The sequence below is a fragment of the Calcarisporiella thermophila genome (genome assembly GCF_041956535.1).
Source record: "Calcarisporiella thermophila strain CBS 279.70 unplaced genomic scaffold VTP21scaffold_12, whole genome shotgun sequence".
NCBI classification, from domain to species: domain Eukaryota; kingdom Fungi; phylum Calcarisporiellomycota; class Calcarisporiellomycetes; order Calcarisporiellales; family Calcarisporiellaceae; genus Calcarisporiella; species Calcarisporiella thermophila.
The window spans coordinates 52,001-70,954 of record NW_027192202.1 but is presented as its reverse complement, the minus strand read 5'-3'; the positions used below and the strand labels follow the sequence as shown (position 1 = coordinate 70,954).

Sequence of the window (18,954 nt, the reverse complement as noted above, 5' to 3'; positions counted from 1 at the left end):
GTTTGTATTTTTTTTATCTTTTTTCCTTACCTTGCCTCCCACTCTCCCTCCTCCTTCCCTTTTTTTTCTTCTCTCTAGTGCGAATCTGAAAAACAATAGCATTTAATTTCTCCCCCCCTTTTTAAAATAACTTCAACTCCTTTCATGCGCGGTTGATCATAATAGTGCAACTCGTATGCTCTTTTTTCCCACCCTTTTTATATTAATATTTTAACTAGAGTCATAGCAGTGTGAATGTTTCTTTACTATTATTATTTTTATTATTATTTTACTTTCTTTCTGTAGATAATAAAAAATCAATATACAAATGAAGAGTCGTTTGCATAGGTTGAATTTCCGAGTGTTTAAAAACAATTAAAAAACCTTAATAGTCATACAACAGAGACGCAGTATTACAATAAACCTTTTTTTTAGGAATATACGTGTCACTCAGCACATGAAGAATCGCTCGCCTTAAGCAAATCGCTAGCCAATGCGGAGTCCGCCCCGGCAGCCGTCGTTTTCGCGATTTTGGCGTTGGTCAGGGATATCTTTCGATTTCTCAAGGTGCCAAACCACTTGATTGGAACCGGCCGCCGAGTTTTCTTTCGCATCTTTTCCGCTGCATACTTTTCGTTGATGCTGTCTATCTTGGCAATGCCAGAATCCACCCTCTCAAGCTCCTTGTCTACCTTCGCCGAGTTTTGACGCGAGAAGAAAATCCTACTTAGAGAGGGCATTGACACCGACCGCCGAGATAGGAAGGCTCTCACGGTGGAATATCGGAGTGCTTTGGATGACTTCAGCTCAGGCTCATCCTTATTCGCCTGATCATCCTTGGTGTATATTTTAGTTGCCAGCGAAGAGAGGTGCGAGCTAATGGAGACGGAGGGGAGCAGCAATCTGAATGACTCGCTAAATCCAGCCCCATTTTTGTTCCACCACGCCTGCCTCTCTTCCGCGTGGAATCGTTTGATCAGTTGATCAAGGTCATCGCCCGCTTTATTTTCCATGCGCTCGGCCTCCTCAGACATGGCCTCCGATTGGATCGCCTCCAGCCATTCTTCCGCCAGAGTGTTTCGCTCATCGCTCTTCTCTTTGCATGTAATGGTGGCCTGGGCGGGTTTACATCCAAAAGCGACATACCAGTCTATATACCCTAGGGACTTCTCTCCTTCATATTTGCACCTTCTCACAATTTCATCCCATTCCTGCCCTGACCAGTTCAAAATGGTAGTGAGGAATGGCCGCACGGCGCTTAAGAAAGAGAATAGGTCGACAAAAGAGAGTTGAGAAAGCGTGCCTGCCCAAGGGCCAACGGGAACACTTTTGTAGGCAAAACGTATCGAACTTGTGGATATTGCAGGCGTATCGGGGGAGGGACTGTTAGGGTTAGGGAGTGGTGAGAGATGGGCTCTAAGAAGCGGTCCTAGATGGTGGGCAACCGACGTGTAAAACCCTTTGGTTTTGAGTGCGTGTTTCACTGTAATTGCAAAGAATCATAATTTAGCCACCTCCCAAGGAAAGAGTAGACCTACAAAATTGCAACTACGATGGCACAAAATCGTGTACTTACTCATTGGGCTCAGAAAAGTCTCCCAAGTGGCGCCTCCTTTTTTCCATTCCCAATCCGTTTCGACCAGTTCGACCCAACCACCTTCCTTGGTGATTCTTACTACTTCTTTCATGACCCGGCTCCAGTCTTCCAAACCATAGGACAACACCATACTCCTTTGATATACATAGTCAAAATGCCCATCAGGAAACGGCAAAGCGTCCAGTGCGTTTCCACAAACAAATTCGACATTATCTCGCTCCATACCATGGGGAAAAATAGGACTGATGTCGAAGCCGGTAAATTTGGCATTCGGATAGAGCTCCGCCATGTCAAGGATCCAGTTGGCTGCACCACATCTTTTTATTGTAGCGGTTTTTAACATCCCATGCATAAATTAATTATTGAATTACTCCCTCGTAAACTTACCCAATATCAAGAACACGGCCTCCTTTTTCGAGAATTTCGGCAATAGGCGCACAGTGTGGCCTAGGACATCATACCAGCGTTATAGGCGACGTCAGAATGAGTGAAGAGTAAATAATATAGCAGAATACATACGTCATAAATGCCTCCTTTGCGATTTTATGTTCTATCTCCATTCTACCGATTTCCTTTGCATCGACAGGAAGTGGATACTAAATTGTGCATATACTATGCTCAATGACATTTCAAGCAAAAGTAGAAATATGCGTCGGTATACTTTTATGCGTTCGTCGTCATAATACATCCGACCTTCATACCACGTGTAGGGTATTGAGTGACCTGGATCAGCGTCGCTTTCAATCGGCGCTGTAGTTTCTGGTTGCTCCGCAATCTTATCTGTACATTCGTCTGTCGCCGTGAGATCAGAGCATGCAGAAAATGATCGCTTTTCGTTCGGTGGAGTATCTGCCGGATTTGGCGGGATGGGGGTAGGAGGGTGTGGGGTGAAGGGGGAACATGTTGTCTGTGGGGAAGGAGGGATAGTGTTGATTTCTACCATGATGACTGAATTGATTCCTGCTCAACCCAGCACTAATCTAAACTGCAGAATCAAGAGGGTAATTCGTCAATGAACTTGGGCTGCTTACGGGATAATGCTAGATGCTCATTCACGATGAAGAGAGAGGCTATGATGAAAGAAAACTCAGGGTATAGGAAAGGAGAAATTGAAGCATCGTACGGAAGGGAGCTGAGCTGGTGAAATATCGATAGGAGAAACGGTGCTTTTTTTCTCTCCGATATCGCATATGGAAAGAAATTCATATTGTTTGTTTATCCTTGACCAAATTGGAGCGTCTCATTGAATTCTGAATTGCTCTGAGTTTGACCCAAAGGACTTCCTCTATGCATGATTGCTGCTCAAAGTAATCTCCTATTTAATGGAGTGTGTCTCGGCTCCTTTACTACCAGAGTGTAGAAAACATGAAAAAAAGATAAAAAAACATAGTATAATAAAACAGAATTTTTGTCGCCCTTTCCAGCACATATATAATAAGGAACATAACAAGTAGATCGATTGAAAAAAAAAAGAAAGAATGCAGAAAAATAAGGCAATAAGGAGGTTGAAGTTGAAAAATTGAAAGAGAAAAGTAATAAAGAAAGGGATTGGGTTGAAAAAAAAATGAAAAAAGAAAAAAAAATAATAGAAGAGAAAGATAACAATAGTAAAGAATAATAAAGATAGACCGCAGTAAAAAAAAAAAGTTATATGTGAAATTGTAAAAAAAAAGAAAGAAGGTATACAAGAAGCAAGAAGAGTAAACAGAAAAGAAAGAAAAAAATGGAAAAAGTATCGCCACTGATATTAACTACCGTTTCCTTCACTCGTTTTTAGTCTCATTTTCCGTTCATTTCTCCTAATTTCTTTCTGCTCTTCCTTTCTCTTCCTCCTTCCAAAAAATAATAAAAAGGAAATTTAACCGTATATAAGAAACTGGAAAAACTCTATAGAATCAAGCACTTCTTCTTCTTCTTTTCTTTGGTTGCTGTGCGATTATTGAAGTTGGCACCCTCGCGATTAGCACGTATCATGCGAACGACAGAGTAGAATGATCGCTCTACATTCACACAAGTTTTGGCTGAGGTCTCAATAAATTCGCAGCCCAATCGGCGCGCCATGTGGTATCCTTCTTCACGAGATACCTCGCGTTCCGTTACCTTATCACATTTATTTCCAACCAGCATCAGGGGAACACGGTCGACGTCCTTGACGCGGAAGATTTGATCACGGAAACGCTCTACGCGTTCAAACGTGGAGCGAGAGGTGATGGAATAAACAATAAGAAAGCCCTCGCCGTCACGAATCCATTGATCTCTCAAAGCGGTATATTCCTCTATTAAAGGGGGGAAAATACAGAATCAACCTCCGTGTTTGCTCTATAGGTCTGGGCTCATTCAATATTACCTTGGCCAGCAGTGTCGAGCACCTCCAATACACAAGGCTGATCATCTATAACCACTTGTTTACGGTACGAGTCCTCAATCGTTGGATCATATGTCTGGAATCAACAATTAAAAAAAGCATGGGTTACAACTGCTCAAAAGATAAGCGTTTCCGAATGATGAGGGGTGTGGATGCTTACCTCTGTTTACCAAATAGGTTTTGGGAAACAAGAACAGGGACATTTTAGACATCTCTGATCAAGATGATTGATCCATCTCTAAATTTAAATACTTACCAACGAAATGATTTAAACACAGCTAAACCGTATAAAAAAAAACATTAACCATAGGTAAAATAGAACATAAATTCAGAGCATCTATGCGCGTACCTGAATTGTCAAGGCAGTCTAAATGGGATGAGAAAAATATGATATAAAAATTAGATAAGGACATTTCAGAATATGGGCAATCAAGATTAATACTAACTTTGCCAACACCCCCATCACCCAGAACAACTAATTTGTAGAGCATCATCTTGTTCTACGGATAATCTAATCAGAAGATGAAGTGTTTCTTGCTTTCAAGGAAATGGGATTTAGTCGAAATCGCCCAGAAAGAAGAAAAAAAATTGCGAAAAACGCGTTGAGAGGAAGAGTTGTAGGCGCAAAGGGATGTTAGATTGTGGTTTCGGATTTTTGGGGGTGGTTGAAATTTAGTGTGAAAAGAGAGGAGCTAGGGACAAAAAGACAGGGACAGAAAACGGTTCTATTCCGTGCGCCGATTCAATAACCTAACCTAGGCTTGGTATTCATAGTATATAAAGTAGGTTGCTCAAGTGCAATTAGTTTGAGAGATAAACACTCTGCAACGGCATTGCTCCTCTCATTCCTGTTCCAGACAGGGCAGGTGCAGTGGATAACCCCCCTTCCTTATTCCGCTGGCTTGCCCCTCCTTTTCCCTTTAAGCTTTGTAGAATACTTTAACCAGCACCAAATGCAGATTTTTCTTTATCGAGTGATTTTAGGTTCGAATGGCTATGACGTACACTAATTTTCGCCACAATTAAAAAGCTTTCTCCAAAGCGTAAAAGGAAGCGCTCCAAGTCTGCAAATTTGGAGCGCAAGGTTCACATCGACATTGTAAATTAACAAGGTCAGAGATAAGCTTGCTATTGAAATTGGACCATGTGTTGACTTATCTTCCCTACTAGACCCTTGATGTCTTTTCCGCTCTCGTTGCCTCTTGACTACGCTGAGGAAATATCCACAATATTCGTGGTGGGTTTTCCAGAGGATATGAAGGAGCGGGAATTCCAGAATATGTTTACATTCTGTCCGGGATTTGAAGCTGCCATTCTGAAATTGCCGTCACTAAAGGATAATGAATTGGCTCAGGAGAAAATAGTAAGTTTGGAATTTTTCTTGCTCTTTTAATCTTCAATTCACCATGAGATTTGGCAAGATTGGATTTGCAAAGTTTCGCACTCAGCAGGAGGCACTTCAAGCCCTTAGTATCCTGAGTGGGAGACGAGTCGATGTAGAACGGGGTAGTATACTCAAAGCTAAAATGGCCAAAAAGAATTTGCACATCAAGCGATCTGGCGAACACTTGCCGTTTCCCAGCCCTCCGGCTTCCACAGGGGGTTTAAGCTCATATGACCTACATCCGAATCCTCTTTCTTTGCCCGCAGACTTACTATCTCCCACAGAGTATAACTACGACATATTTACGGAGACGAGCTCAAATTACATATCGACTAGTTTGTCGGGGACAGAACAGAGGCGAAGTCTGAAAGCTGATACTTATGATCTTAATGGCATCCCAAGATCCCGTTCAGTACCCACCTCCACTCCATCGGTTACGCCAGGTGATATTTGGAGTATCACCAAGGGGTTCGGAGCCTTGGAGCTCGGAAAAAGTGTCGGTAAGGATGATATTGCAGCTTGCAACTCCTTAGCACTCCCACCCTCTCCAGTCACACCCATCTTCCCCCTCAGCTCCTCCACAAAAAATCAGTATCCTTTTTCTTGGCTAGTCCCTTCGCTCAATCCTGCAGATCAAAATCCACCCTGCAATACCCTTTACGTTGGCAATCTTCCGGCCAACGCCTCCGAGGAGGAAATTCGCCATCTCTTCTCTCGGAGCCCTGGTTATCATCGCCTTTCATTCCGCACGAAAGGGAACTCTCCTATGTGCTTTGTAGAGTTCGAGAACGTAGAATATGCGATGCAAGCTCTAATGGAACTGCAAGGCACCATTCTGAAATGCTCCACTCGCGGCGGAATCCGGCTTAGCTTTTCGAAGAATCCTCTAGGCGTACGGAAACAATCGCATGAAGTGCGGCCAGTGACCACCAATACTCTGCCATCTTTTGGCTCAAGAATTCAAGCGACCAGCCATAATTTCAATCAACAATGACCCAGACAATTTTAGTGAGGTACAACACTCACATTTCGTGTAGTAGATAGAGCGGGAAGCAAACAGAGCGCGTGCTTCCTTTGGAATTTTTTCAGCATCTTTTATTTATATATATATTATTGTTTATGACTGTGCTGCATATTTTATTTCTCAATTCTTTTTTTTTATTTTTGGAATTCCTTACCATTTCACATGTATACTTTGGCATTCAACCCATTCTCTTGACCAAATTTATTGCTGAACTTTCGCTTGTTGTTATTCTTTTCTAGCATGCTTTTATTTCATAACAATAGCAATCATCTTTAAGTGTCATATGAACAGAAATTTACAGTTCTATTAAATTTTACAGAGGATACCGCCTGGAACTGCTGCTCAGCGCTCCGACTGAATCCGAATGTGCATAAAATCCATGGATAGATCCCCCTTTGCCTCTGTTCATGCCAGCGGGTTCAATACGACCGACCCCGTTCCTCATTCCACTACCACCGAATCTATGCTCCACAACCGTATCGAAAAACTTTACTATATTCTCATAAGTCACTCCCGCGGAAGGAGTGAAATGCCCAGGCGATATTGCGCACAGAGTAATAGCATCGCCTCCAAATTTTTTTGCTACAGTGCAGCGACGAAGACGACCCTGAAGTTCTTGCAGCCGTACTGCAAGATCCGATTTAGTTCCTACTACTAAAATCGGTACAGAGAGCCGAAGGTCGCCTATAGTGTAGTAACAAGTTCACTTTGTCAGTACAACACTGCTGCCATTATTATACATAGATAACTGGTGGAGAGTGGATAGACTATTTATACTCACTCTCTTGTCCTCCCATAACGTCTCTTACACCAACCCATTTACTGATCCGCTCAATCCATCTCCACAGATTCTTATAACTCCTGGAATTACAACAATCATGTACCAAAATGACCGCATGGACTTGCTGATGTTGTAACAGTTGTAATGTTTGAGGATGTTTGCTATTGGAGGGAACTTCAAGAAACTCAAGAAAGATAGGACGAGAGTTCGCCCATGATGGTGTATAAATCTAAGCAATTTAATGAATTAGCACCTCTTAGATAAGATAGGCACAAAAAACAAAAGCAAGAAGGTTACCTTGACATCAATATGAAATCCTACGGTGTGTGAGGGGACACGTAGAGGCTCCTCATGACATAGCATGTGGATTAGGCTGCTTTTGCCCTGGGACAGGTAACGAACATAAAATCATGACAATTTCAGAATAAAATTCGGCCAAAAACTTACTACTCCCGCGTCACCTATCACGAGAATTCGTGCTCTATCGACTGGATCGGGCGATGGTTGTGAAGACATATGTGGTATATAGAATTATTAATGTTACGAATGGCGAAAGAGTCGGGAGAATAGCATATGGCTTAATCTGCCACCAGCAGCCAGACTACAAGTCACAGAAATTAGTTGTGGCAAAGTTTGCCTAACTGGCTCAGAATTTGGATTCGGAGAAAGACCAAAGACTATCAATATTATAACGGTGGAGTTATCATGATGATAGTAACTACTAACTATCCTTAAGATCGAGGTGATATTGGCTAACTATTTAGTACAGAAGTTACTCACTCATATTTTACTTGAATAGCTAATATCTTGTAATATTTGTAGGGCTGAAAGCATACAGTAGTGATTGCTAAAGATAGTTGCAAATGGCCTTCATTCAGCGTAATATTATCAAACTATATATCCAGCTCTAAAGAGCCTCACAAATTTAGGTGCAGATGAAAATCCTTGCAACCCTAGTCAGGGTGACTGTCAGCGACTATGATGCTTGTATTTAGATGTCCAAAGAGAAGTGGCTAGAAAATTGAATTCATCTCAGTATCATTAATACAAAGAGAGACGTGTAAGGTACGTAAGCGTGACTTGCAATTCAAATTCCTCTTTTATTCTACTTTACAGCTAGATACGCGCAAATTCCTGGCAAGAGGAATTAATTGATTAATATGAGCCAACATCAATACCAACTTTCCGCTATTCTCACCGGCCATGAACAGGATGTATGCTATTTTTGACATTGCATTATCTATTTAAACTAATACTAAACACATCTTGATATCTAACCATTTTTCTATTGCGTTCAAGGTTCGTGCGGTTACAGCACCTAATGATACGGTCATTCTTTCTGCGTCGCGTGATAAAACAGTTCGAAGTTGGAAATATACTAACAATGGTCGCTTCGAATCGACACGCCAATTCCTTGGACACACCAATTTCATTAATTCACTTGCCTACGTTCCTCCAATGCCTGGCCACGATCAGGGTTTAATCGTTAGTGGTGGTAGTGATAAAGTTGTGAATATCTTTGACCCAGAGCGTTCTCAAGAGCCCATTTACACACTGGTTGGGCACAAGGACAATGTCTGTGCATTAGCAGTTTCACCTTCTGGGCATATCGTCTCGGGCTCGTGGGATAAGTAGCGTATCCACTCTTCTAGATTTTTTATTACATTTCGTTCTATTAAACATTTTCCTTCCCAATATCAATAGCACGGTTAAAGTTTGGAAAAATTGGCAATGTGCCTACACAATTACTGGGCATACCCACGCAGTATGGGCAGTTTTGGCACTTAGCGATTCTGAGATATTAACTGGTGAGCAAAATTTGTTAGGAGTGTCAAAACAAGGATTGTTCAAAAAGCATTTTCTAGGCTCCGCTGATAAGACAATAAAACTCTGGCGAGAAGGGAAGCATGTCCGCGATTTTAATGGTCACAGCGATTGCGTACGTGGACTAGCTATAGTGCCTGGGGTTGGATTCATTTCTTGTAGCAACGATGGGTACTGTTTAAAAATACTGCACAGTCCCCTATTGTATTTACATATTCAGTGACTTTCCAATAGTTCTCTACGTGTATGGTCTCTGAATGGACAGTGCTTACAAGAGCTTCACGGGCATACCTCGTTTGTATATTCAGTCAACGTACTTTCAACGGGCGAGTTCGTGTCAAGCGGAGAGGATCGCTCTGTACGCATTTGGAGAGGTAGTTTGTGCGCATTCAGAGTACTCGATTTTACCTCTCTCGCTAACCTTTTATCCTAATCCAGATGGAGAATGCATTCAGACCTTGTTGCAGCCCTGTGTTTCTGTATGGACCGTATCATCTTTGCCAAACGGTGATATAGTGTGCGGAGGTAGCGATTCTATAATTAGAGTATTCACTCGTGCAAATGAGCGAGTGGCGAGTGCAGAAGAAATCAAGGTCTATTTGATGTAAATAAGCGCCATTCATCATGGGTGCTAAATTTGGATTTGATTGCTTTATATAGCGCTTTAATGAGCTAGTATCTTCGTTTGCCATTCCCAAAAATCAGGTGGGAGATCTGAGAAAAGATGAGCTCCCAGAAACCCTTAACCGCCCCGGCAAGAAGGAGGGTGAAGTGGCAATGGTACGTGCAGGAGATAAAGTAGAAGCCTACCAGGTCTGAATATGGTTTGATTTTCAACATTGTAATCCTTAATGACATTTGAAGTGTTCATAAACAGTGGAGCATGAATGATAAGCAGTGGCACAAAATTGGAGAGGTTGTAGATGCGGTTGGGGAGAGTCGCAAGCAGCTTTACGAAGGGAAAGAATATGATTATGTGTTTTCCATTGATATCGGAGAGGGCATACCTCACTTGAAGCTGCCATACAACGTAACGGGTGAGATTTTTTGGCGGATCTTCTATAGGCTCCTTTGTATCTTTACTAATACTTGGATTTTGTGCAATAGAAAACCCATACACGGCCGCACAACGTTTTTTGCACCAACATGAGCTTCCACAATCCTATCTTGATCAAGTTGCCGAGTTCATCATCAAAAACGCACAGGTCTCTTCGATCGGCTCAAACGAATTCGTCGATCCCTTTACAGGTGCATCACGCTATACACCCTCTTCTATACCTCAATCAGCTGCTGGCAGTGGTATGGACCCATTCACAGGAGGCTCAAGATATACGCCTAGATCAAGCGGCCCTGCTCCGACAACCCAAGCTTTTGGAGATCCTTTTACAGGTGAGTCTTTTGCTTTTTTGTTCTTTGTTGCTTCTGTGAAATAATCCATCTGTTTTCTAGGTGCCGCAAGCTATCGATCCAATATTACACAGGCTCCCGCACCACAATCTCGCCAGCCCTTGATCCCTCAAAAATCTTATCTTACATTTTTGCAAGCGAACTTAGGGTTGATCGAGAAGAAGATTCTTCAGCTGAACGAAGGGTTGCGCAATACTCAAGTAATCAAAAATATTACTCTATGAACACCTCTCGACACTCATAGGAATTTAAATTTTGATAGCCGGATGCTGCACTGACTGAATCCGAAGTTTCCACTCTCAGTTCAATTCTAAAGAACCTTAATGCTCCCTATCAACACTCCTCTGACCAAGACCTCTCTCTTTTAATTAAGATGGCAAGCTGGCCTATCGCAATGCGTTTTCCTGCCCTCGATCTCCTTCGCTTATACGTATCAAAATTCCCACAATGTGCTGCTACTTTTCAGCATGGTGATAAGACAATAGTAGGCTTCCTACTCGGTGCTGGTCTTGAAGAGGTAGCTGCACCGCTGGCCACTAAGGAGCAAGAGACAAATTTGATGCTTGCACTTAGAGGAATTGCTAACTTGATTGCCGCTCCTGAAACTCGACCATTGGTGGACAAAGAATGCGCAAAGCTTCTGGATACTATTGCGGAGGCATGGACTCGAGTTGGGAATAAAAATGCGCGCCTCGCACTTGCTACGGTATATCTAAAGTATATATTGCACAACGGCTTTAATAATTCATTGTAGAGTTATTTGATCCATATTCTGCCTTTTTATTATTAATAGCATTGCTGTACTTTTATGTGAGAAGGGAGAAGATGAGAACGGTTTACAACTTGTGGGATTGATATTAGAGGTAAATGAGAGCCGTAAACCATTGCTGCAGGAAACATTTTCTACATTAATATCTCTCTTGAAATACGCATAGTTTTTAAAGACCGAAAATGATGCAGAAAACATATTTAGAGCTGTGGTCGCTCTCGGAACTTTGGTAAGCATGCATCCTACCCTGCCAATCCATTACAATACCTTGATTTAACTTTAATTTGGTGTCATGTAGATATCCCAAGCCTCTGCTAACAAGGAAGCCGCACTTTTGATGGAGGCTCGGCCAATCCTTGAGAAAATCGCTAAAGGATGCGAGGAGCCCGTATTGGGAGCCGTGCGAGAAACCCTTGCGCTTCTTTAACAGATTTTTCATTTTGTTTATTTCTTACTAAAGGGCTAATCTTTTAAAAATGCAATGCAAATTTGGGAATAGCCCAAGCGACTATTGAGATATTTCTTCAAACCGAATATTGGAAATCCTTTGATCCTTATTCTTTAAAGTAACTAGCCAATCACCCTGACTTCACACGGTATCCCATCGAAATGGGACTCTGATATTATGTATTTATTTGAAATGATGGATTTGAATTCGAACACATTATTGACGCTTTACATGCTTCATGCCAGTAATATACACAAAATGGACATTTTTATCATGTCCAGTGGATCGAAAGCATAAAACAGATTATTGGGATGGTTATAATGCATATGCCACTTTGTGACCACTAAAGCAGTGGCAGATCCAAGCATTCTTATTAATTTACATTTGCAATTTACAGTCGCCGGGACCATTAGTCAGCCTCGAGGGCTATACTCTTCATTGAAAAACTCAAATATAGGATGGAGTAGATCTCCCTACAAAAGCCCCCCTATTACATTTACATCAGCATGTCTGGACGTGATACAGCGGGCAGATATCATCCTAATTTGGATGCTACTGTCAAAACAAACCTACAACTGCTATCCTGATACATCTCACGCGAATTTTAGCAAGCCCTCGAAGCGGGCAGAGAAGATTCCTAAACAAAGGGAGCGTGATGGCCAGTGTCCTTTTTATCGCATAATTCGTCGACAGTATCTAATATCACACCGCACAGTATGACTATTTATTCACTATTAAAATTGGATGGGCTTAGTTCAAGAACGCAGATTCATAATCACGAGTTTGTGTTTCCAATCTTCCGGCGGGGCTAATTTATTTCACCTTGTTTCATCTCAACATTAAACTTCATAGTAGATTTAGATGGTTGAGCACTCAAGCTGATGAGGTATGGAGTCCGAATCTAATTCCCCAGACACTATCTCCCCAGCTACTCCCGTTTGCAAGAGCACATCAAAATTCACTCATGAACATCGCATTTTGCTCCGCACCCTTTTGCGTTCCTACGGTATAGGCTATCTAGCGGCCACCATTCCACGTATCCTGGGGGTCCTCATCCGTCTTCGGAAATCCCCCTCAGTGCTACTACGACAGATACTTCGCATTCTCCTCAATGGCCTTCTCGGAACTAATGGAGTATCGCCCTACGCCCTCTTCTCGTCCATTATTTTTGGTGGCTACACCTATTTAGAACTCCTACTAAAACAGAGGAATCATATCCCCATAGATTTGTCCAAAGCGCGAACTCTTCGTGAATGGACTCACACCGACATCGGACGTACATTTGTGAGCGCTTGGCTGAGCGCTGCGGTGGGGCTTGCATTTCTGAAAAGACGAATAGACACGGCTGAGTTGACCACATTCGCCATGGTGCGTGGGCTTGATGTCTTGGCCCATATGGCATATCATTCGCCACGGGTACGGCGGTATATACCCGGATGGTTACTTGAGCACGGTGACACAGCAGGTGAATTTCTCTCCATTTTCACAGATTAAAACATCCTTATGCTAATATGGATGCTGACTTATTCCCATAGCTATGGTGTTAAGTTGTCAAGAAGTGATGTATGCCTGGTTTTATGAACCTAATAGACTGCCAAAGTAATGGATATTTTCATAAGACAACTATCAAGCTTATGGTATTAATTTTTAAACACCAATTTAGATCTTATTCCAAGTGGATCACGAATATGGCCGACATGGATGTACGTCTCCTAGAGGCGCTCCGGTTAATGCGGAAAGGGAAGATTCGCTATCGTCAGCGTACAGGATTTGAAGAATTCCTGTGTGATTATGCTGAGGAGCGCGGAATGCCGCGGGATTTGGCAAATACAATTCTTCACGATCAGGTGTCTTGTCGAGTCGTACATGGGGGGTTGAGGGGTGGATGCGAAGTACATGCGGCGTATATCTGGGGACGAGGGTTCATCAAATCGCTAGGGGTAGGGTCATTTTGCAAGTTCATTTGTGTAGACGCTGTTACCTAATCTCAACGTGGAACCAACATTAGATATATTTGCCAGTGCACCTTCTACCAAGCCTTCTCTTCCGACACCGTAAATTTGTCCAGAATCCCATTGATTCACTCCGTCGAGTACTCTTAGGTTCCTTTCGATCCTCGTCTTTCCTGGCCACCTTCATTATGCTCTCGTGGTATGGGGTTTGCTTAATACGATCCCGGGTTGGTCCCGTCCTTGGACTCAAATATGATGGGCTTGAGTATGCTGGGGTAGTATTAGGGACATGGCTGTGTGGTCTCTCCGTATTAATAGAGAATAAACATCGCCGCGGCGAGATGGCGCTCTATGTTGCAAATCGCGCCCTGCTCACAAACCCCTTCATGAGCCGTGTTCTAGCAGTGCTCCAGCGGCATCAGCCTGTGCTTTATCGCATCGTCCGAGAGGGAGGCGAGATTGGCCTTTTTGCAAGTGGGCTTGCCCTTGCGTTAACGGCTTTGCGCTATAATGAGAAGATGGTGCGGCCTACCATTCGGGGCTTTTTGAAAGTGGTGTTGGAATAGTTCTATAGACAATCTTTCGATCGCGAGAGAAAAAGAATAGGCTATTCATATATCAGCGTGGACATGATATATGGGAGATTCTAAGCCTGAGCAGTCATACTGGATTTAGAAATTGGAGAATCAGAGTTTCAGAAATATCAGCAACTATTAATGTATTTTTTAAAAATTCGTTAATTAAAGTAATAATTCTCGAAAATTTGGGAGTTTCCAAGCCTGAGCAGACATACTAGATTTAGATATTGCAGAATCAGGGTTTCAAAAATTTCTGCAACTGTTAATATATCTTTCAAAAATTCGTTAAGTAATATTTCTCGATAACTTTTGCTTTGCATTTTTCATATCAAAAATTGTATACCGAATTTATACCAGCCTATATACCTATTATATCGTGATTTTATCTTCATTATGGCAACTCTTTCGACTTCCATTCCTCGTTTTATTTCCCAGTTTGGGACTCGTTTCTTGCCAAATGCTACAGGGAAAAATGGCAATGCGACTTTAAAGGCTACCTCATCTTCTCTTGCTTACAAAGAACATTTGGATAGCATTGCTCAATTCTTTTTTCATTCCAGAGATGGGATGCTTTTGTATACTCATTTACTAGAACACATGGATAATCCTTATCGTCATACCCTAAGTCAACTTGCTGTGCTACAGAGAGGTGAGAATAGTGAGCTAAGAAAAAAGCTGTTTTCTGTAGTTCCTAACCCCGGAAATTTCTTAGGTGGCTGAGCTTTAGGTTTGATAATTGCTACATATATTACTTTCAGATCTTCTTAATCTCTGTTTACGTAGTTACGTCATCATTTATATGATATATATACGTTCGAAATTGTAATAAATCATACGGAGATAAATCTTTCTCTCCAACTAAAACCCCCCCGTCACAATAATAACAAATCGCGAGCTGCTCGGGTAGTTGAATCGAAATCTGTATCGTCTACTTCGCAAGGTAATGTCTGGTTTATAAACCATTCCTTGCTCTCTACTAATTTGCGATTATCTATTATACACAGATGATACACGACTGAATGGGGAGCAGTCGAATAAACAGATTGGTTCAACTCCCACTCTAGAAACAAAACGAGCAGTGAAGCGTAAACCTGGTAAATATTCATTCAGAAAATTCTTATTGGTATTTTGTTTATTCATACACCTGACTTTTTAGTGCCCAAAGCTTTTTTTGGATTTTCCTATGGATTCATCTCGGATTGCAGCAAATAGAGCTCTAAAAAGGAAGAGAGAGAATGAGATAGAGGAAGAGGCTGACGAAAGGTATGATGGTGAGAGATTTATCCAGGTTCGGTATTTGAACGATACAAAACTGATCATCAAGAGATTTAAAATTTCTCATCCTTATTTCAAGATATTTAAATCAAAATTTTATTCTCTAATTCCGAAATACTTTAAGAAAGCATGCAAGAAAACGGATATGGGTGAGGTACGCGTCGAAGGCAAGAAGAACACCGATAATCTACGCCGAATACTGCGAGAAATCCATAATGGTTGCACGGGAAACTGTTTCGCGGGAGATGTAGAGCACTGTGAACAAAAAGTTACTGAAGAGGATAAAAGCCGACTTGAGCAGCTGAAGGAGAAAGTCGCTATATATACTTCCCACCAGCGCTTTGTGGAAGCGTGGAAGCCAAAGTATTTCTTCTTTCCGTCGGGTGAGAGTAACACCATGCCCAAAAAAGAACACTGTTGCGTCGAGAAAAAGGTTTCTCCAGTCTCAACTGGCCCGCCTCCCAATTGCAAATTCTCTTTGAAATCCATTTTAAGCCTTCGCTTGTTCTTGAGTTCTCCGGAATTCTTCTCGAATATCGACTTCCTCGCTTCAACAAAGCGCTGGTGGGAAGTATATATAGCAACTTTCTCCTTCAGCTGCTCGAGTCGGCCTTTATCCTCTTCAGTAACTTCTCATTCACAGAGCTCTACATCTCCCGCGAAACAGTTTCCCGTGCAACCATTATGGATTTCTCGCTGTATTCGGCACAGATTATCGAAGTTCTTCTTGCCTTCGACGCTCACCTCACATATATCCGTTTTCTTACACGATTTCTTAAAATATTTCGGAATTAGAGAATAAAATTTTGACTTTGATATCTTGAAATCGGGATGAGAAATTTTAAATCTCTTAAAGATGTTCAGTTTTGTATCGTTCAAATACCGAACCTGGATATATCTCTCACCATCATACCCTTCGTCAGCCTCTTCCTCTATCTCATCCTCTCTTATCCTTTTTAGCGTTCTATTTGCTGCAATCCGAGATAAATCCATAAGGAAATCCAAACCAGCTTTGTGGACCGTTTGCAGGAAGAGCATATATATATGCCGTAGAATGCCCCTTGGACATTAATTCGGCAAAGTATCGAGACCTTCTCCGGATGGAAGGAGTTTGGAAAGCTTACGTTGACCAAATAACATCCAAAAGACCATTTAAAAATATCGAAGATGCCAAAATCAAGACAGATTTGCCGGAGAGAGTTTTAAAGTAATTCAAGTTTACATGACCATAGGCATGCCAGAAGTGGTAAGAAACTAATATTAAATTAATTAAAATATTATTAATGTACTAATTGCATATTGTTCATGTTTAAACATAGATTTGTTTAACATAGATTACTCCGTACTATTCTATTACTAATCGCAGTTGCCCTAATAAGTATCTTTCCTAATTCAAGTTTTGAAAGGGTATTGATGGTTATGATAACCTCATCGTGTTGTGTTAAGATTACATAAATACTTTATACCAATTTTTTAACTTTTATCATTTGATTTTTTGTACACACTTCTAGTAAATGTACTCTACTTTATCCACATTCAGACTTGAGAGTCGCACTTAGTCAAATTTACTTGAATCTCTTCTGAATTTACATCGATGAATATCATGTAAATTAGCAATTCTTGCTTAAGCCTAGCGAAATTGACAAGGAAAATCAGCAGTCCATGCTTCACGCTGATGCAGAAGGCTCTAGCGTATGCACTCAGGTTCCGTTGAAAGAAGCACATTAGAGACGTCAGCGAGGAAAGTGCGGTCTCTTCGGTAGAAGAGATCGAATGAAGAAGCCTTTGTGGGAAGTTCCTCCCTGGGAGGAAGCGGTCAAAAACCAAGATTTGAGCTTCAATGAATGGTTCTTTGCAGTTGTCGCGAGACAAATGGTTTTCCACCGGACCTTGAATGGTTCTGCTACCTTCATCTGTAATAGAGTGGGAAACATTGAAATGGCGGCCAGTATGCAGTGACTATTGTCAAGTTGATTTGTTCGATGATTACCTTGCGGATTATCCGTGCTATCAGCGCCCAATTCGGATTGGTATATGGGTTGATCCCCTTCTGCCAATACTGCGCTAAGACGTCCGTCGCTGCTGCTCCTGTTTTGGGATGTCTGGAAAAGAAGCGAGGAAGTCAATTCGCGAGTCTGTTCACAAAGAGATCGATTGTATGAGGCTCCCACTGTTTCTTGATTCTTGCGAATGCCCTATCGTTAATGAACAATGATCGACTTGTTTTTATTTTACTAGACGCTACATTCGTCTCAGTGTTCTGGGAGCTCGGAATATGCTCTGCTATTAAATGAATGCGCTGAGATAGACGCTCCGCCCATACTACTCTTTCCGGTGTGTCGAGCTGAGGAGAACGTGTTCTCTCAAACTTACTGACATATGCTAAAGTTGTTGTGCTGTCCGTTCTGATCCACAGTGTCTTGTCCTTCAAAGCCGAGAAGGAGTGTAGACAGAGTTCTATCGATTTGAGCTCCTTCCAGTTAATGTGGTGTTGAATTTCCACTGGTGACCATGGATCTCCTATGGTTTGGGGTTGGTAACTCGCCCCCAGTCACTGTCTGAAGCTACTGTTGAGTTCTTTTATCCACCAGTCCGATTCTTCTAGAGCTCCACTCTGAAGGGTAAATGGAGAGTCCCAGTATAACACGATCAAGCCTCCATCTCTTTTCATAATTAATACCACTTTCCTTTTATATACTTACTGATCACATGTTCATGCAAACGAGTTTTTAAGGTAATTTCCCAGAAATTCATCTTTATTTAATTTCTGATGTTTTTATTAATTTCCTCACCGGTTCTCTTGAATTCATTAAGGAATTCGAATCCACAACAGTCCTAGGAACTGTTACACCCAGTCCGGATTGGTTTTCAGTGCTCTGATGTGCGCCATCATGAGCGATCTCGAGAACTGTCTGCCTAGCATTATCTCAGGGCATGCAGCATTTGATTCTCCAAGGAATGTCGCTAGTTGCTTGGATGTGGTGGATCCTGTGCTGCACAATCTGATGGCTGTGCGTGCTTGTCTCTTCCCTTCTTCCTTGGTAGGTCTGAGTGTCGTTTCCTTTGTATCGATCCTGGAGCCAATGTGTTCAATGGTCTGAAATGGGACAAAAAGAGATTTTCCCAGTTGCCAAGAAACCGCGCAACTTCCCTATATTCTGACTTCTGCCTTGGCATGCTCTCTGGCTTTCTGTTCTGAAGAAGCCGCTAGAATCGGTGCCTACTCCAATTTATTGTGACTAAGTATTCATCAGTATCTCAAAAAGTATATCAAAAAACTCTTTATTCAGAGAAAACTTCAAGTAAATTCATCCATTACCATACCACACTACTCTCCAATGGCAACCAAGCAGGCATTGTTAAGCTGTGCTTTGTTCAACGAATTAATTGAACAGCAGCGAAGGATGTGGCGATAGCTGGTTGATGCGGCCAGTCAATACACATCAAAAACATCCACTCTCACTGAGGATAGTGAGGATTCTAGATTCAATTCATTTCTTATTGAGCTAATTTCTAAACTTGCGGACTCAGCGGAAACTGCAAAAGCACAAGGATATGACAGCTTCGTGAC

The 18,954-nt window shown here is 41.9% G+C and overlaps 9 protein-coding genes across 9 annotated transcripts; 4 read left to right on the top strand and 5 right to left on the bottom strand.

Annotated features, from left to right (window-relative positions):
• Positions 1–425: 425 nt before the first annotated feature.
• On the bottom strand, positions 426–2,519 carry VTP21DRAFT_1536 (uncharacterized protein; the record flags this gene model as incomplete). The annotated part of the gene is made up of 5 exons (XM_069391634.1): positions 426–1,462; positions 1,556–1,893; positions 1,964–2,023; positions 2,096–2,172; positions 2,238–2,519. 5 exons carry the CDS (start codon positions 2,517–2,519, stop codon positions 426–428), a joined length of 1,794 nt encoding a protein of 597 aa, XP_069250873.1.
• Positions 2,520–3,463: 944 nt separating this feature from the next.
• Positions 3,464–4,435, bottom strand: VTP21DRAFT_1535 (uncharacterized protein; the record flags this gene model as incomplete). The annotated part of the gene is made up of 6 exons (XM_069391633.1): positions 3,464–3,852; positions 3,924–4,017; positions 4,112–4,155; positions 4,198–4,219; positions 4,291–4,308; positions 4,388–4,435. 6 exons carry the CDS (start codon positions 4,433–4,435, stop codon positions 3,464–3,466), a joined length of 615 nt encoding a protein of 204 aa, XP_069250872.1.
• A 683-nt stretch (positions 4,436–5,118) lies between these two features.
• Positions 5,119–6,319, top strand: VTP21DRAFT_1534 (uncharacterized protein; the record flags this gene model as incomplete). The annotated part of the gene is made up of 2 exons (XM_069391632.1): positions 5,119–5,304; positions 5,363–6,319. 2 exons carry the CDS (start codon positions 5,119–5,121, stop codon positions 6,317–6,319), a joined length of 1,143 nt encoding a protein of 380 aa, XP_069250871.1.
• Positions 6,320–6,662: 343 nt separating this feature from the next.
• VTP21DRAFT_1533 (uncharacterized protein) lies at positions 6,663–7,646 on the bottom strand (the record flags this gene model as incomplete). Its single annotated transcript, XM_069391631.1, has 4 exons — positions 6,663–7,033; positions 7,131–7,359; positions 7,428–7,514; positions 7,578–7,646. The coding sequence occupies 4 exons, from the start codon at positions 7,644–7,646 to the stop codon at positions 6,663–6,665; spliced, it is 756 nt and encodes a 251-aa protein (XP_069250870.1).
• A 644-nt stretch (positions 7,647–8,290) lies between these two features.
• VTP21DRAFT_1532 (uncharacterized protein) lies at positions 8,291–11,557 on the top strand (the record flags this gene model as incomplete). The annotated part of the gene is made up of 14 exons (XM_069391630.1): positions 8,291–8,344; positions 8,430–8,761; positions 8,835–8,938; positions 8,996–9,125; positions 9,189–9,328; positions 9,393–9,547; positions 9,615–9,767; positions 9,832–9,991; positions 10,062–10,343; positions 10,404–10,561; positions 10,624–11,078; positions 11,155–11,224; positions 11,297–11,359; positions 11,429–11,557. 14 exons carry the CDS (start codon positions 8,291–8,293, stop codon positions 11,555–11,557), a joined length of 2,385 nt encoding a protein of 794 aa, XP_069250869.1.
• Positions 11,558–12,466: 909 nt separating this feature from the next.
• Positions 12,467–14,096, top strand: VTP21DRAFT_1531 (uncharacterized protein; the record flags this gene model as incomplete). The annotated part of the gene is made up of 4 exons (XM_069391629.1): positions 12,467–13,043; positions 13,114–13,177; positions 13,242–13,518; positions 13,587–14,096. The coding sequence occupies 4 exons, from the start codon at positions 12,467–12,469 to the stop codon at positions 14,094–14,096; spliced, it is 1,428 nt and encodes a 475-aa protein (XP_069250868.1).
• Positions 14,097–15,528: 1,432 nt separating this feature from the next.
• On the top strand, positions 15,529–16,178 carry VTP21DRAFT_1530 (uncharacterized protein; the record flags this gene model as incomplete). Its single annotated transcript, XM_069391628.1, has 2 exons — positions 15,529–15,816; positions 15,879–16,178. 2 exons carry the CDS (start codon positions 15,529–15,531, stop codon positions 16,176–16,178), a joined length of 588 nt encoding a protein of 195 aa, XP_069250867.1.
• Positions 16,179–16,919: 741 nt separating this feature from the next.
• On the bottom strand, positions 16,920–18,054 carry VTP21DRAFT_1529 (uncharacterized protein; the record flags this gene model as incomplete). The annotated part of the gene is made up of 4 exons (XM_069391626.1): positions 16,920–17,296; positions 17,374–17,578; positions 17,629–17,903; positions 17,952–18,054. The coding sequence occupies 4 exons, from the start codon at positions 18,052–18,054 to the stop codon at positions 16,920–16,922; spliced, it is 960 nt and encodes a 319-aa protein (XP_069250866.1).
• Positions 18,055–18,228: 174 nt separating this feature from the next.
• On the bottom strand, positions 18,229–18,740 carry VTP21DRAFT_1528 (uncharacterized protein; the record flags this gene model as incomplete). The annotated part of the gene is made up of 2 exons (XM_069391625.1): positions 18,229–18,457; positions 18,703–18,740. 2 exons carry the CDS (start codon positions 18,738–18,740, stop codon positions 18,229–18,231), a joined length of 267 nt encoding a protein of 88 aa, XP_069250865.1.
• Positions 18,741–18,954: the final 214 nt, after the last annotated feature.